Source organism: Mastacembelus armatus, unplaced genomic scaffold, assembly GCF_900324485.2.
Source record: "Mastacembelus armatus unplaced genomic scaffold, fMasArm1.2, whole genome shotgun sequence".
Taxonomy (NCBI): domain Eukaryota; kingdom Metazoa; phylum Chordata; class Actinopteri; order Synbranchiformes; family Mastacembelidae; genus Mastacembelus; species Mastacembelus armatus.
Genome location: NW_022872866.1, coordinates 551343 through 568791, shown reverse-complemented (window position 1 = coordinate 568791; position 17449 = coordinate 551343). Strand labels below are relative to the sequence as shown.

General features: G+C 44.4%; 2 protein-coding genes across 3 annotated transcripts; one reads left to right on the top strand and one right to left on the bottom strand.

Moving 5' to 3' along the window:
- Positions 1 to 287: 287 nt before the first annotated feature.
- LOC113140204 (aprataxin and PNK-like factor) lies at positions 288 to 4404 on the bottom strand. Of its 2 annotated transcripts, XM_026323995.1 has the most exons (6): positions 4365 to 4404; positions 4167 to 4264; positions 3818 to 4026; positions 3226 to 3342; positions 2764 to 2810; positions 288 to 1317 (listed from the first exon to the last, which is right to left on the bottom strand). In XM_026323995.1, the coding sequence occupies exons 2-6, from the start codon at positions 4242 to 4244 to the stop codon at positions 1106 to 1108; spliced, it is 663 nt and encodes a 220-aa protein (XP_026179780.1). In that variant the 5' UTR covers positions 4245 to 4264; positions 4365 to 4404; the 3' UTR covers positions 288 to 1105. The 2 variants fall into 2 exon arrangements, with proteins under 2 accessions (XP_026179780.1, XP_026179779.1); XM_026323994.2 differs by having other exon boundaries at positions 4167 to 4398.
- Positions 4405 to 6800: 2396 nt separating this feature from the next.
- Positions 6801 to 17434, top strand: LOC113140120 (uncharacterized). Its single transcript, XM_026323851.2, has 2 exons — positions 6801 to 8984; positions 15716 to 17434. Exons 1-2 carry the CDS (start codon positions 7272 to 7274, stop codon positions 17432 to 17434), a joined length of 3432 nt encoding a protein of 1143 aa, XP_026179636.1. The 5' UTR covers positions 6801 to 7271.
- The last annotated feature ends 15 nt before the right edge of the window (positions 17435 to 17449 follow it).

Genomic DNA, 17449 nt, shown 5'->3' with positions numbered 1-17449 from the left:
TCAGACATCAGTGTACTACAGTGGAAATATCAAACATTAAACTACTAACAAATCGTCATGTTGTTGCTGTAGTCAACGTCAGCTACCCAGCTGTATATAAAGTACTTCAAATTAGAAGTACATAAGGTAGTTAACGTCAGCTACCCAGCGGTATATAAAGTACTTCAAATTATCTGGCCAAAACTATGTGGACACCCTGTCTTTCAGCGTGGGCTGAACTGGGCTCCTCCTCGTGGCCAGTGACAAGATCAGATGATTAACTACATGAAATCAAGACAGAAGAGATGTTGTTTTCACTGGATGTAATTAAAGAATGTAAGAAAAACAACAAAACCAGTAAAATCATTTGAGACCTGCTAATAATAATCTAATCTATACATATTTACAAGGATTCTAATAAAAGACAAAAAATAGCATCATTACATTCAGGACTGATCCTTCCACAGCTCCTGTTTTAAAAACACTGTTGGGATAATTCCCAGTGACTCGCTAAGCATTCCCAGTTTACACACAGTGGTTTGTCCCAGTGTTTGTGTCTCCAGGGCTGATGACATTTGAACATTTCTAATTTAATCTGTAGTTAATGCTACAGGAGGCACAAAATCAGCCTGAATTATTACAATCTGCTGCTTGGTTACCATGGTGACACCTGTGCAAACACCTGGCAGCATCAGCACATCTGCAGCTGGAAACAGCAGAAATGAAGCTGTAAATCTTCTAAGACTGCTATGAGGAAAGGATTGTGCTAAAACAGGCACGTGCTTCTGTGTTGAAGGACAAAACCACGGGGGATAATAAAAGACTGGATGTCAACGTGACACGTCTTTTATCAAAAACCAGCTCCAGACGCTGAGAACGGCCGTCAGTTTTTACAGTTTTTAACTTTTCTCTGAAGTAAAAAAAAAAAGTCGACTGGTCTGTTTCCACCAGCTTCTCTCTGCTCACAGCACAACTGGTTTTTGAACAAAGACACAGTGAGCAGTCATAGAGGAGTGAAGCTTCCAAACCAGCCCTGCTGGATTCATCACATCCTCAGACTTTACTAATGTGCTGCAGGTGATTCCCCTTCATTCAACCGGTGTCTCTGCAGCTTTAAAACAAGCCTCTACTTCCTCCTCTGCAGAAACACCTTTGCTTCTCTCTGCAGGCGCCTCACGTCCTCCTTCCCGCTGTCGTCGGAGTCAGGGGGGGCGTAGTCCGAGTCATCGCCCACGTCCTCGCTGTCGTCATTAATGAAGCTGTCGTCGTCCTCAGAGCCATCGCCTCCATCCTCATCGTCCTTGGGGGCCTTTCTGGGGACGGTGCGTGTAGAACGAGCTGCAGGGACATGGACCGTGTGAGATTGTTACAGGGCAGAGCCCAGATAAGTCAGAGACTCCGACTGTTGTCTGCTGTGACTGCTGTGACTGCTCTGAGACTGCTGTGAGACTGCTGTGAGACTGCTGTGAGACTGCTGTGAGACTGCTGTGAGACTGCTGTGACTGCTGTGAGACCTGCTGTAGGACTGCTGTGAGACTGCTGTGAGACTGGCTGTGTGACTCTGTGCGACTGCTGACTGCTTTGAGACTGCTTTGAGACTGCTGTGAGACTGCTGTGAGACTGCTGTGAGACTGCTGTGAGACTGCTGTGACTGCTGAGACTGCTGTGAGACTGCTGTGAGACTGCTGTGTGACTGCTGTGTGACTGCTGACTGCTTTGAGACTGCTTTGAGACTGCTGTGAGACTGCTGTGAGACTGCTGTGAGACTGCTGTGAGACTGCTGTGACTGCTGAGACTGCTGAGACTGCTGTGAGACTGCTGTGACTGCTGTGAGACTGCTGTGTGACTGCTGTGAGACTGCTGACTGCTGTGAGACTGCTGTGAGACTGCTGTGAGACTGCTGTGAGACTGCTGTGAGACTGCTGTGAGACTGCTGTGAGACTGCTGTGAGACTGCTGTGAGACTGCTGTGAGACTGCTGTGAGACTGCTGTGACTGCTGTGTCTGCTGTGTCTGCTGTGTCTGCTGTGACTGCTGTGACTGCTGTGACTGCTGTGACTGCTGTGACTGCTGTGAGACTGCTGTGAGACTGCTGTGTGACTGCTGTGTGACTGCTGTGAGACTGCTGACTGCTGTGAGACTGCTGTGAGACTGCTGTGAGACTGCTGTGAGACTGCTGTGTGACTGCTGTGAGACTGCTGACTGCTGTGAGACTGCTGTGAGACTGCTTTGAGACTGCTGTGAGACTGCTGTGAGACTGCTGTGAGACTGCTGTGAGACTGCTGTGAGACTGCTGTGACTGCTGTGTCTGCTGTGTCTGCTGTGTCTGCTGTGTCTGCTGTGACTGCTGTGAGACTGCTGTGAGACTGCTGTGAGACTGCTGTGAGACTGCTGTGACTGCTGTGACTGCTGTGAGACTGCTGTGTGACTGCTGTGACTGCTGTGACTGCTGTGAGACTGCTGTGAGACTGCTGTGACTGCTGTGACTGCTGTGACTGCTGTGAGACTGCTGTGACTGCTGTGACTGTTACTGACTTTTCATCACATAACCATTTTTATCTGTGCAGACCTTTGGCTTATGACCAAACAGCTGCTGAAGCACTGACGGGAGCTCGCTGCTGAGGCAGTCTCATGCCTCCTGATTGTTTAGAAGCAGAAGTGAAGGGTGAGGATGATGAAGCTCACTCTGATTCCTGTTCTGATGGATAATAAAAGCAGTGGCTGGGTGTTTGCTGCTGTCACTGCTGAACCGAACCAACAGTAAAAAAGGTTAAAATCAGCCTACCTGGTTTCTCTGCGTGTCGGTACTCTCTCCTGTGAAGAGGGTTCTTCCTGTGAGAGAAGAAAAAGGATTCATGTGGTGAAACTCATCACATTCTGCTCATGTGCCGTCCACTTTGTGTTGATGACAAGAAGGACAATGACTTTTTTTGGGCTGAATCATCTGTAGCAGAAAACAGAAAATCCTCTGCTGTTGCCAGTAACAGTAATGAAAACAAATTCAAATCTAAACATTAAAATGCTGCAGACAAAACAGCAGCACAGACGTTTCAAACAAACTCAGTGTCTCTTCAAATCCGTCCTGCAGGAAGCAGGAATCATGCACACAAACTCAGAGCAGAGCAGGTTTATCAGCAGCTCAAAGAAATGTGCCGGACCGCCTTCCACAAAGAAGCGTAATCATTTAAAGAGCAAATGTGCGTCCAGAAAAAAGGTCAGTCAACGTTTGACGTTTTTGCTGTCTGACCTGTAGCAGTCGGTGCCGTAGGGACACTCGGGTCGGTCCTCCTCCTCCTCTGCTTCCTCCTCTTCGTAGTCGGTGTCCCCAGGGTGGCTACACTCCTGGAAATGCACCGGGTTCTTCCTGGAGAAACAAACAGCTATTAGTGGGTAATTTAGAGCAATCTATCAGCAGTATTGATAAATATGTTGAATATGTTTAGAATGAGCCTTTTAAATCTGCATTCAGAGCGGGTCTCCTTTCATGGAGGCAGCCATGTTGTCTCACTATGATTCTACAGCAGCCCAGAAAGGACAAACCAAACTCCAGCTCTAAACAGGGAATCATGTTTTAAAGGTACTGGCCACCATACCTCAGTCACACCTGGAAACAGAAGGTTTCGTTCTGCAATCTCACCACTAGATGGCGCTAAATCCTTCACACTTTACACACTGCACCTTTAACTTTGCAGGTGGATGATACTGACTGGGCTGCGTTCAGGTGCCCATTTCACTAAGAATGAGTCGAAACTGGTCATTTCTTAGTCCTGATGAGACTCATGGAAAAATCTGAATGAGAGTCACATGAAAAAAAATCCCACATTCCCAGGTAGAGGTACCTGTAGCAGTCCTTCCCGTATGGACATGGAGTTCTGAGCTGGGATTTGGGTGTAGCAGGGACGGATGACCTGACAGAGTCTGACGGTTTACTCGTCTGTCGTGTTGTGGCGTTTCTGTCAGCCCTGGACGTCTCAGGTCCTGTTGCCACCTCGTCCACCTCTAGGGTGAGGCCATCAGACCTGACTGTGGGCCCCTGCGAGGGGATATCCTGAAATCGACAAAATCAACAGAACAGAGAATATCGTTTAGATTTCTGATGATAGATTCACCTGTTGAGTATTTTTTTCTATTGCTTGAATCAGTTACTTCATAAAGTGAAGAATTCACCTTTCCCAAGATTCAACTTACAACCAGAAACCAGGAAAGCAGCAGATCTACTCCGAGTAGATCCAGCTCCAGTATTCCTGACATTATTTGATGGTTCATATAGTCCAAGGTAAATATTTCTAGTGAATTCCACATAAAACAGAGGGATCAGTCGCTGCAAAATATATTGATGGAGGTTTGAATAGAATCAATAATAAACTCATCACTTGACAAACTCACTATTTTCACTACTTTGTCTCCATTTCTCCTGTAATCAGCACCAAGTATTTGCTTCTTTACAGAAACTATAAAGAAATGATTAAAATAAAAACATTACATTCACCTATAAAATAAATACTTCAGTTGATGCTGATCATTTAATTGATTAACAGCTTGGTATTCTAATGGCAGCAGAGGGTTTTTTCCTTTGGCCCTAATTTAACAGGATGTGGATGATAATTTCATTTAGTCGTATTATTTTATTCACTCAGTTTAGCTGGAAAAGAGTTTTGGCTGAGCTGAAAATAAATTATATGTTTGTTTTCTAAAATAAAAGCCCAAGTAGTCGGATAATTAAAGCTGCACAGTGTCAGCACTGTCCCCTCCCAACAGTTAACAGGACTCAACTGTTTTAGACTGAGCTGCTGCTTCATCACTCAGCTTCCTCCTCTTCTTACTCGGCCTCCTCTCCGCCTCCTCGCTAAGCCCCGCCTCCTCAGCTGCACTGGGTGGGGCCTGCTTGGCTGCTGCTCGTTTCCTATTGGTCGATGCTGCTGCAGGTGTTGTACTTCTCTTCACCGCTGACTGAGCTACAACAGAGACATGTCATTGGGTTACGCAGGAACGAGACCCTGGTCAATACCAAGTATTCATGGATTAACAGTAAAAGTACAGCTTCATGTAGCCAGTGGTCATCAGTAGTAAAACTACTTCATTCTACAGTAAAATGTCTCCTGTCACAGGATTAACTGTTTCCATAGTCCACCTAATGCTACTAGCAAAATAACACGGGGGTCCTGAGTGCAGACATTTCAGTTTCCCGCCACCATGCTATGACGGCCCCGCCCATGGTACTACTCAGTTATACTGGTATACAGTTATACATGGTACTCAGTTATACTCAGTGGTACTCAGTTATAATGGAAAATGACCAAAACCGAGTCGAATCGAGCCAAGTCAGGCTAAAACTGTGTGATGGAAAGGGGCATAAAACAACTTATAGCCCAGTTGGGTTCTGGATTACTTTACTTGGATGCTGTTTGTGTCTTATATGAATGTACTTTTTGTCACAACGGTGTTACTGCTTTTTTATCCAAGACAAATTTCAGATTAAGAATCTGACAATAAAGAATTTATCTATCTATTATCTATCTATCTATCATGTGGATTCAGACCTCTACACACCTGTTTGCTGTATCACAACATTTGCTGCATTTTCATCATAATAAACCAGTTATTTCACAAAGGAAGGAAACAAAACCCAACAGAGCTGCAGTAAGAGGAGGAGCAACAGCTGAAATAAAAACCTCCAGCATCACATCCAGAAGGGAAAGTAGCTTAAAGCATCTGTGAGAGCAGCAGCAGAGGAGACAGGTTCTGTTTGTGTCTAACAGAAAACAGAGTTCATCCAAACACTGGGATGGATGAGTGATGGATGATGCGTGATTGCCAAGGAGAGGAAAAAAAGAGTTAACTTAGGTTGAGGTCAGCATGTTCAGCCCCTCAATACAACAAGAGTTGAGCAGTGGTGTCTTGGTTCAACAGATTTGGGAGATGGAAGACGAGAGACACTTTTCTTATTTCAGCATGTCGGATGTACACAACGTTCAGGCTACCTCTTTCCACGAATTATTAGCCATTTGCGTGTCTATATGCCTTACAGGATTTTTATACTTCCTCACCACCTCTGCCTTTAAGGTCTATACATACAAATTTGTTCTCTCTCCCAGGGCTGCAAGAAAAGAATGACGTAATTTTTTTCTCACCGTCCTGGTTTGGGAGTTCTCGTAGCTTGTTCTCGACACATCATCTAGGCAGAACTTTTCTCATGTGGTGTCTGACAGCGTTGAGGAAGTATGAAAATCTTTATAGCATATCTTGGATTTGACTGGAATCATGGCCCTTATTAGTCTGGATTAATAATCCACTGTGTCAAAGATTTTGATGCTAGAGGAACAGGAGCAGCCTGGCTCACTGATGTGTCTCCCAGTAATAAACAGTACAGATGATGTTCAGCAGCTACGTTCACTGCTGTTTCTGTCTTTTCATGTGATTTTTGGACAATACATGAAATATGTACTGTAAAATGAGAGAAATTTAAAATGGATTTGATGTTGTTCAAGGATCAGCATATTTTAACCAGTGATTCTGTACAGTCTCTGCAAGATCCATCCCACCACAACTGGTTGGTTAATGTAGGAAAACAGGCCTTTGAGTCTTGTACCAGTTATAACGGAGCTGCAGTAAGAGGAGGAGCAACAACTGAAATAGAAACCTCCAGCATGACACCCGGAAATCGAAAGTAAAAGTCTGAGAGCAGCAGCAGAGGTAGACGGGTCTCTGATTGTGTCCAACAGAAAACAGAGTTCATCCAAACACTGGTGAGTACAGCTGATCACATTTACTGTCTCAACAACCAGGACGACACAAAGCTTCAGCCCTAACCAGGAGAGGAGCTCCACTCTTTGCATTTCACTGGGACGTGCGTTAAACTGGTGACAAGTGTTAAAACTGGTCCCAGTAAAACTCTGTAAACAGTCTCTGTCAGGTCTCAGACTTTGGAGCTTGTGGCTGAATCTGTGTTTGGACTGTAGTTTCTCTTTTTACTTGGTTTTAGCACTTTTTTCTCACCACTCAATGTAAACATGTTGGGTCGTGTTTCCTCTGGCTCTTTCACATTAAAAGCTTTCCAACAACAAACCACTGGAAGGCTTTTATTCTGAAGAGACTAAAAGAACTCCATAATGTCTGTGTCCAAGTAAGTAGAGCTTTGTGCTATTTGTCAACAAAAGTTGATCTGAACAACATGTATGGACATATGTGACTGTTTTGAACAAAACTCACTGGCAAAATGGTTCAACAGTCCAACACAGTGAAAGTGTCCTCAGTATTTCAAAGTAACTTGACCTAAATATCTTATTACATTTCATGAAACAGTCAGAATTCCTGTTTCTGTTGAAACAAATAATTCAAGTTGTATTTTTTCCTTCTCACAGTCTGTTTGCAGAAATGCTTCCTGCTAAGCGTCTGAGATCTGAAGACCAGTTCCTGTGCTCCATCTGTCTGGATGTGTTCACTGATCCAGTCTCCACACCATGTGGACACAACTTCTGCAAGAACTGCATCAACCAACACTGGGATGTTAATGACAGGTGCCAGTGTCCAATGTGTAAAAGGGTTTTCAACCCAAGACCTGAGCTGCACATCAACACCTTCATCTCTGGGATGGTTGCTCAGTTCAGACATGGAGCTCAACACAAAGCCAGCAGCAGCAGCTCAGACCAACAAGCTGCCAAACCAGGACAAGTTCCCTGTGACGTCTGCACTGGAACCAAACTGAAGGCCCTGAAGTCCTGCCTGGTGTGTCTGGTCTCCTACTGTGAGACTCACCTGGAGCCTCATCTGACAAGATCAGGAATGAAAACACATCAGCTGATCCAGCCTGTGGACAACCTGGAAGACAGGATGTGTAGGAAGCACAATAAACCTCTGGAGCTGTTCTGTAAGACCGACCAGACATGTGTCTGCATGCTCTGCTCTGTTTTAGACCACAGGACACATGAGTTTGTTCCTCTGAAAGAAGAAGGTGAAGGAAAGAAGGCAGAGCTGGGGAAGACACAGGCTGAAATTCAGCAAATGATCAAGAAGAAACGAGTGAAGATTGAGGAGCTCAAAGAGTCAGTGAGGATCAGTAAAGCAGCTGCAGACAGAGAGACAGCAGAAGGTCTTCAGGTCTTCACTGCTCTGAAGGAGTCTGTTGAGAGAGGCCTGGAGCAGCTCATACAGGAGATCGAAGAGCAACAGGAAAGTACAGAGAAACAGGCTGAAGGTTTCATCAAAGACCTGGAACAGGAAATCTCTGAGCTGATGAAGAGAAGCACTGAGGTGGAGCAGCTCTCACGCTCTGAAGACCACCTCCACCTCCTCCAAAGCTTCTCCTCCCTGAAAGCTGCTCCACCCACCAAGGACTGGACAGAGGTCAGAGTCCGTCCTCCATCGCATGAGGAGACTGTGGTGAGAGCTGTGGCTCAGCTGGAGGACACACTCAGGAAACAGAAGAAGAAGCTGTTTGAGGCTGAGCTGAAGAGGGTCCAGCAGTTTGAAGTGGATGTGACTCTGGATCCTCATACAGCACATCCTGCACTCATCCTGTCTGATGATGGGAAACAAGTATATGACAGTGATGTGGAGAAGAATCTTCCAGACAACCCAGAGAGATTTTCACGTTGTCCTAATGTCTTAGGAAAGCAGAGTTTCTCTCCAGGCAGATTTTACTTTGAGGTTCAGGTTAAAGGAAAGACTAAGTGGGCTTTAGGAGTGGCCAGAGAGTCGATCAACAGGAAGGGAAAAATCACACCGAGCCCTGAAAACGGTTTCTGGACTATATGGTTGAGAAATGGAAACAAGTACAAAGCGCTTGCTGACCCTAGAGTCCGTCTCTCCCTGAGGTCTAGTCCTGAGAAGGTGGGGGTGTTTGTGGATTATGAGGAGGGTCTGGTCTCCTTCTATGACGTAGATGCTGCAGCTCATATCTACTCCTTCACTGGCTGCTCCTTCACTGAGAAACTCTACCCGTTCTTCAGTCCCTGTATTAATGATGGTGGTAAAAACTCTGCTCCTCTGATCATCTGTCCTGTCAATTAAACTAATTAGTAGATTAATAAACTTCATAATTTACACTTGTACATTTTTTATAACACTGGTTTACAGTCTCAGCCAGAGTCAGACAAATTCAGACTAATCATTCCATTAGAAACAGACTAACTCCTGGTGATGAACACTACACCACCTATAATCTGCTAAATGTCATTGGTCCATAACAAATTATTGCTGCCGTTGGATGAAGGTGTTTCCAGTGAGTGTCTTCTAGGGCTGGGCAATATTATCGTTTTTCAGAATGATACTAATAACGTGCATTTATATAGTGCCTTCCAAAAACAATGGACGCTCTAATGCATAGAGAAATACCAACAGACAGAACAGCACAGAAAAGAGACCAAGCCTGGTAGATGTCAGATCTGCAGGGACTGGTCAGCTGCTGGTGCCCAGTGTACAAACTGAACAGGCTGAAATGGCTTTTAGCCCTGATGGCAGGGCTCCAAACTGCAACTAAAATGGTCACAAATATATTTATTTGCGAGTGAAATTTCTGCCAAGGTCGCCATTGGCGACAATACAAATTTACTCGCTTTGATTGTAAAATTTGCATCCTACGTGCCTGTTTTATAACCAGCAGCCTGTCGCTTCATTTGTTTTGTTAATGTCATGAAATGAGATGCTTTGTGTGAAAGTTTCACTGAGTGAAAGCGCCAAAATATGAACGGGTAAAGCGAATGTCACCTCTCTGTCAAGCACCAGCACGGACGACACACCTGCTAACAAGAAAGCAGCCTCCAGCAGCTGTGCCAGCACGAGCGCGCTAGAGAAAGCCAGAGACACAGGGATTCATCTTTCCGCGTCAGTCAATGAACACCTGCAGAAAGACGTTTCAAAACGTCCTGACGAAAAAGAATGGAAGGAGTTAAAAATGAAATTCAACACAACCTATATGATCAATAAATTTAGTTCACGTAATCTATAATCTATTTTATAATTTTTATGTGCATTGTTATGTGGCTGTTAAAAAAAACTATTTGGTGCCTGTTTTTTTCCCCTATAGGAGCCAATGGCTCCTTAATTGATTTTTTTGTTTGGAGCCCTGATGGAGTCACTGGAACCAGCTCCAACTGTATCATTTCTATCTATGTTATTTGTATCCACTGTGGGTTACTGATTATTTTTCATTTATGCTTTTATAATGTTTCTATTCTGTTTCTCTTACAATATTTTCCCTGCTGCGTTATGTAAAGGACTTTGAATGGTATTTGTGTATGAAAATGTAGCTTCACCCTGCAGGAAGTAAAAGTCCTTAAAGACCTTTCACTGACTGTCACCTTGGCTGAAAACATGAAATTTGACCTTTTGAAGGAGGTCATGGACCAGCATTATGGAAAATCATTATCTTTATTTCAGTAAATAAATTCTATGTACTTCTTTACAATCATTTGGGATGACCAGGTTTTGTATTGCACGATATGCTCCTCCTCCAGCTGACTGGAAAACTAGGTGTGAGGATAAAACAAGCACACGCCCAGGATGGAGAACTAAATGCCAAATGAGATCGTACATTTTTGGAATGTAACCAAATTCTGAGGGGAACTGTTTCCATGTAAGTGAATCACTTCCTATTGCAAGCGTGTCGTGTTGTGTGTACTGTATAGTTCGTCTACAGATTAACAACAGACTAGTTAACTATAGTCTAACACACCTAAAAACTAACTAAACTCTAAATAATTCATTAACTGCTACATTCTGGTACTAGTCAAGTACCTTTTATTTTGACCGGTATTTATTGCTATTTCCTGACTTAGCGCTCATTAGCCTACCAGCCTACTAGTAGCCGCAGACTCTGGCCTTGTCTCCATCCTCATCCTCCTTGATCTAACTGCAGCTTTTGACACCATCTCGCACAATATTCTCCTCCATCGCCTTGCTTCCATCGGCATAGCCGGCTCGGTCCTCACGTGGTTCACCTCCTACCTCTCTGACCGCACCCAGTCCGTCCATCTCCAGAACTTCCACTCCCAGCCCTCTACTGTCAGTTGTGGCATGCCTCAAGGCTCTGTCCTGGGGCCCTTCCTCTTTATTATTTATCTCCTTCCTCTCGGAAATATCTTTAGGCAACATAACATCAATTTCCACTGTTATGCAGACAACACCCAGCTCTACCTCTCTGCTGCTCCATCTTCTACCCTCCCCCCTCCCTCCCTCCTTACCTGCTTACATAATATCCAATCCTGGTTCACCCATAACTTTTTGAAACTCAACTCCGACAAAACTGAAATTCTACTCGTGGGCACCTGATCCACCCTTTCTAAAACCAGCACCTTCTCCATTCAAACTGACAATACTGTCCTCCCCTCCCCCCAAGCCTGGGTGTCATCCTAGACGGTACTCTCTCCTTCACTCAGCATATCAATACCACTACCCGGTCGGCCTACTCCCATATAATATATATATATAAACTATAAAATCCTCCTTCTCACCTACAAAGCCCTCCACTCTATTGCCCCACCATACATCACTGATCTACTTCATATCTATTCTCCGCCTCGTACTCTCCGCTCCTCCAGTTCCACTCTCCTCTGCACCCCTACAGCGCGCCCGGCCACCATGGGCGCTAGATCCTTCAGCCACACTGCGCCCCGCCTTTGGAACATTCTCCCTCATCGCATCCGGTCGTCTCCGGACTTATCAACTTTTAAATCATCACTCAAAACGTATCTGTTCCGTATAGCATTTTCCACCTAACTCTCTTAACTTCTCAAAGCATCCCGTGATGTTCTACCACCCTCTGCCTATTTCATATTGTCTCATATTGTTTCATATTTGTTGTTCTGTCATCTGGGTTTCTGTGTTTCAATTTACTTTTACTGTACATCACCCACTTCTTAGATACTCTACACTTTTGCCTTTACATTCTGGCCCTCTGTTTATGCATTGTTGTTATTGTTGTTTTAATGCACTCTATGTATTTCATGCTGTATGCTTCCTTTTTCTCTCTGTAAGGTGACCTTGAGACTTTTGAAAGGCGCCATGAAATAAAATGTATTATTATTATTATTATTATTTGGGATGACCAGGTTTTGTATTGCACGATATGCTCCTCCTCCAGCTGACTGGAAAACTAGGTGTGAGGATAAAACAAGCACACGCCCAGGAAAGAGAACTAAATGCCAAATGAGATCGTACATTTTTGGATTGTAACCAAATTCTGAGGGGAACTGTTTCCATGTAAGTGAATCACTTCCTATTGCAAGCGTGTCGTGTTGTGTGTGCTGTATAGTTCGTCTACAGATTAACAACAGACTAGTTAACTATAGTCTAACACACCTAAAAACTAACTACTCTACATAATTCAATTGTCAATCAGGATTTAGAGCACATCATCAGGATTTAGAGCACATCATAGTACAGAAACAGCACTGTTGAAAGTTACCAACGATCTTCTCTTAGCCTCAGATAATGGACTTGTTTCAATACTTGTCCTCCTAGACCTTAGTGCTGCATTCAACACTACTGACCACAACATCTTATTACAGAGACTGGAGCATGTGACTGGTATCAGAGGAACAGCATTAAAATGGTTCCAATCCTATTTATCGGACAGATTCCAGTTTGTTCATGTCCATGATGAACCTTCTACACGAACAAAAGTTAGTTATGGAGTTCCACAAGGCTCCGTGCTAGGACCGATTCTGTTCACCCTGTACATGCTTCCTTTAGGCTATGTCATTAGGAAGCACTCTATTAATTCCCACAGCTATGCAGATGAAACTCAGCTGTATCTATCTATTAAACCTGTTAACACAAACCAGTTAACCAGACATCAAGCGTGTCTAACTGACATAAAGGCCTGGATGACCAGTAACTTTCTACTTTTAAACTCAGAGAAAACAGAAGTTATTGTATTTGGGCCTAAAAACCTCCGAAACAGCTTTTCTAACAATATAGCTACTCTAGATGGCATAGCCCTGGCCTCCAGCACTACTGTGAAAAACCTTGGAGTTATTTTTGACCTGGACATGTCCTTTAACTCACACATAAAACAAATCTCTTAAACTGCATTCTTTCACCTGCGCAACATTGCCAAAATTAGGAACATCCTGTCTCAAAATGACGCAGAAAAACTAGTCCATGCATTTGTTTCCTCAAGGCTAGATACTGTAACTCATTACTATCTGGATGTCCCAATATCTCCATAAAAAGCCTCCAATTAATCCAGAATGCTGCAGCCAGAGTCCTGACAGGAACTAGCAAGAGAGATCATATTTCTCCTATATTGGCTTCTCTTCATTGGCTCCCTGTAAAATATAGGATAGAATTTAAAATCCTTCTTCTCACATACAAATCCCTTCATAATCAAGCTCCTTCATACCTTGAAGACCTCATAGTACCATATTATCCCAATAGACCACTTCGCTCTCAGAGTGCAGGCCTACTTGTGGTTCCCAGAGTTTCCAAAAACAGAATGAGAGGCAGAGCCTTTAGCTATCAAGCTCCTCTCCTGTGGAACCAGCTCCCAGTCTGGGTTCAGGAGGCAGACACTCTCTGTACTTTTAAGGCTAGACTTAAAACCTTCCTCTTTGACAAAGCGTATAGTTAGGGCTGGCTTCAGGCAACCCTGAACCATCCCTTAGTTATGCTGCTATAGGCCTAGACTGCCCAAGGACCATCGGTGCACTGAGCTCCCCTACCCTAACCCTCCCATCCCATCCCTTCCCCTCTCCTCCTCTCCTCCCCCCTCACGTATATTCCACCATTGAATGTCACTAACCTTGTGCTCTCTCTCCCCTAGTTTGTGCTCTCCCTCTCTCTCCCTCTCTCTCTCTCTCTGTACCTTCTGCAGGTGTCCCTGGTCCTGGAGCTGTATATCGCTGATGTGCAGTTACTGGTCCCACCAACCTGCAGTGTCTATTTGTTGTTTATTGTTGCTGTTCTTTTCTCTCTGCTCTATCCACTCACCCCAACCGGTCGAGGCAGATGGCCGCCCAAACTGAGCCTGGTTCTGCTGGAGGTTTTTTCTTCCGTTAAAGGGAGTTTTTCCTCTCCACTGTCGCCAAGTGCTGCTCATAAAGGATTTGTTGAGACGTTTTCAGTTTTAGTTTGTGTAAAGTGCCTTGAGATGATTTGTATTGTGATTTGGCGCTTTACAAATAAAATTGAACTGAATTGAATTGAATCGGAATAAGCTTTGTAGCAGAATAGGAAAGTATTTGTGTATAAACAGCAGCCTCAGTCCAGGAGGACCTGAGCAGCTGGAGGTGGAACTGAGTGTCTATGGTCCATTCATTGCAAGGAAATAAAACTTAAAATAAATAAACTCTTTACTGCTCACCTCAAGGTGGTGCCACAACAAAACCTACAAATCTACAAGACAACAACTAGACAACTAAAACAACTAGGAGCCCAGTTGGCATGACTCAGCTTCTAAATTACTTTACCTGGACGCCGGAGAATCTTCACGCAAACACAGACCAATAACCTAAACCAGCCTGTGGATTCACACCTGTCCACACCTGTTTGCTGTATCACAACCTTTGCTGCATATTCATCACAGTAAACCAGTTCTTTCACAAAGGGAGGAAACAAAACCCAACAGAGCTGCAGTAAGAGGAGGAGCAACAGCTGAAATAAAAACCTCCAGCATCACACCTGGAATTGAAAGTAAAAGACTGAAAGCAGCAGCAGAGGTAGACGGGTCTCTGATTGTGTCCAACAGAAACAGAGTTCATCCAAACACTGGTGAGTACAGCTGATCACATTTACTGTCTCAACAACCAGGACGACACAAAGCTTCAGCCCTAACCAGGAGAGGAGCTCCACTCTTCACTGGGACGTGCGTTTAACTGGTGACAATTGTTAAACTGGTCCCAGTAAAACCCTGTAAACAGTCTCTGTCAGGTCTCAGACTTTGGAGCTTGTGGCTGAATCTGTGTTTGGACTGTAGTTTCTCTTTTTACTTGGTTTTAGCACTTTTTTCTCACCACTCAATGTAAACATGTTGGGTCCTGTTTCCTCTGGCTGCCGATAGACGATATATGATGCTGATTCTTTTGGCTGATTTTAATTTTCCCCCTTTATCTCACAAGGAATAAAAAGTGATTTCATTGCTTAAATAAAACACTTATTGAGGATTGATTTATTGCAGGGTACCTGTCATGATCCTGATGTCTGTTGACAGACCTGCTATAATTCAAAGAGCCACAGTCTAAGAATATGCGTAAACAAATATGTGCAACAAGTCATTTGCATGTGAAAGTAGAAACACTCAGTTCAGACCAAACTTCAGGCTAAGACGTGCACATTAACTTTCCTCATTAAAAGTGTATTTGTGGTGGGAGCATCGTGCCCGTGTTGCGTGTGTCGGACACACAGACATTTATTGAGGAACGTTATCCTGCGTGTTTTAACGAGAATATTCGTCTGAATTTCACACGTTTCTACTTTCACATTAGTCGCACATGACGGTCAGCGTCAGTTCTAATACGCTACGATGTAATTACATGTTGGAAACGAATGGTTTTCCTCTGCCATCATTAGCTGAAGCCGTGAGTGTGAAATGTAAACAGGGCTACAGTGTGTTGCTCCGTCTCTCAACGCTTAGCTGGTCGCAGATGTGCCTGCCTATAAACCGGCCTCATAGGCAGCGAAATGGGCCGATGCCGATTAATTAAAATGTGCAAAAAATCGGCCGATAGATCGGTCGACCTCTAGTCCTCAATATTTCAAAGTAACTTGACCTAAATATCTTATTACGTTTCATGAAACAGTCAGAATTCCTGTTTCTGTTGAAACAAATAATTCAAGTTGTATTTTTTCCTTCTCACAGTCTGTTTGCAGAAATGTTTCTTGCTAAGCGTCTGAGATCTGAAGCCCAGTTCCTGTGCTCCATCTGTCTGGATGTGTTCACTGATCCAGTCTCCACACCATGTGGACACAACTTCTGCAAGTACTGCATCAACCAACACTGGGATGTTAATGACAGGTGCCAGTGTCCAATGTGTAAAAGGGTTTTCAAACCAAGACCTGAGCTGCACATCAACACCTTCATCTCTGGGATGGTTGCTGAGTTCAGACATGAAGCTCAACACAAAGCCAGCAGCAGCAGCTCAGACCAACAAGCTGCCAAACCAGGACAAGTTCCCTGTGACGTCTGCACTGGAACCAAACTGAAGGCCCTGAAGTCCTGCCTGGTGTGTCTGGCCTCCTACTGTGAGACTCACCTGGAGCCTCATCTGACAGTTTCAGGTCTGAAAAGACATCAGCTGATCCAGCCTGTGGACAACCTGGAAGGCAGGATGTGTAGGAAGCACGATAAACCTCTGGAGCTGTTCTGTAAGACCGACCAGACATGTGTCTGCATGCTCTGCTCTGTTTTAGACCACAGGACACATAAGTTTGTTCCTCTGAGAGAAGAAGGTGAAGGAAAGAAGGCAGAGCTGGGGAAGACACAGGCTGAAATTCAGAAAATGATCCAGAAGAGACGAGTGAAGATTGAGGAGCTCAAAGAGTCAGTGAGGATCAGTAAAGCAGCTGCAGACAGAGAGACAGCAGAAGGTCTTCAGGTCTTCACTGCTCTGAAGGTGTCTGCTGAGAGAGGCCTGGAGCAGCTCATACAGGAGATCGAAGAGCAACAGGAAAGTACAGAGAAACAGGCTGAAGGTTTCATCAAAGACCTGGAACAGGAAATCTCTGAGCTGATGAAGAGAAGCACTGAGGTGGAGCAGCTCTCACGCTCTGAAGACCACTTCCACCTCCTCCAAAGCTTCTCCTCCCTGAAAGCTGCTCCACCCACCAAGGACTGGACAGAGGTCAGAGTCCGTCCTCCATCACATGAGGAGACTGTAGTGAGAGCTGTGGCTCAGCTGGAGGACACACTCAGTGAACACATGAAGAAGCTGCTCGCTGAGGCTGAGCTGAAGAGGGTCCAGCAGTTTGCAGTCGATGTGACTCTGGATCCTCGTACAGCAAATCCATGGCTCACCCTGTCTGATGATGGGAAACAAGTGAATTATATTGATGTGGAGAAGAAACTTCCAGACAACCCAGAGAGATTTTCTATCTATGTTAATGTCTTAGGAAAGCAGAGTTTCTCTTCAGGCAGATTTTACTTTGAGGTTCAGGTCAAAGGAAAGACTGAGTGGGATTTAGGAGTGGCCAGAGAGTCGATCAAGAGGAAGAGAGAAACCACACTGAGCCCTAAAGTTGGTTTCTGGACTATATTGTTGAGAAATGGAAATAAATATGTAGCTGCTGATGACACTTCAGTCTGTTTCTCCCTGGCATCTGGTCCTGAGAAGGTGGGGGTGTTTGTGGATTATGAGGAGGGTCTGGTCTCCTTCTATGACGTAGATGCTGCAGCTCTTATCTACTCCTTCACTGGCTGCTCCTTCACTGAGAAACTCTACCCGTTCTTCTGTCCCAGTGATAATGATGGTGGTAGAAACTCTGCTCCTCTGATCATCTGTCCTGTCAATCAAACTAATTAGTAGATTAATAAACTT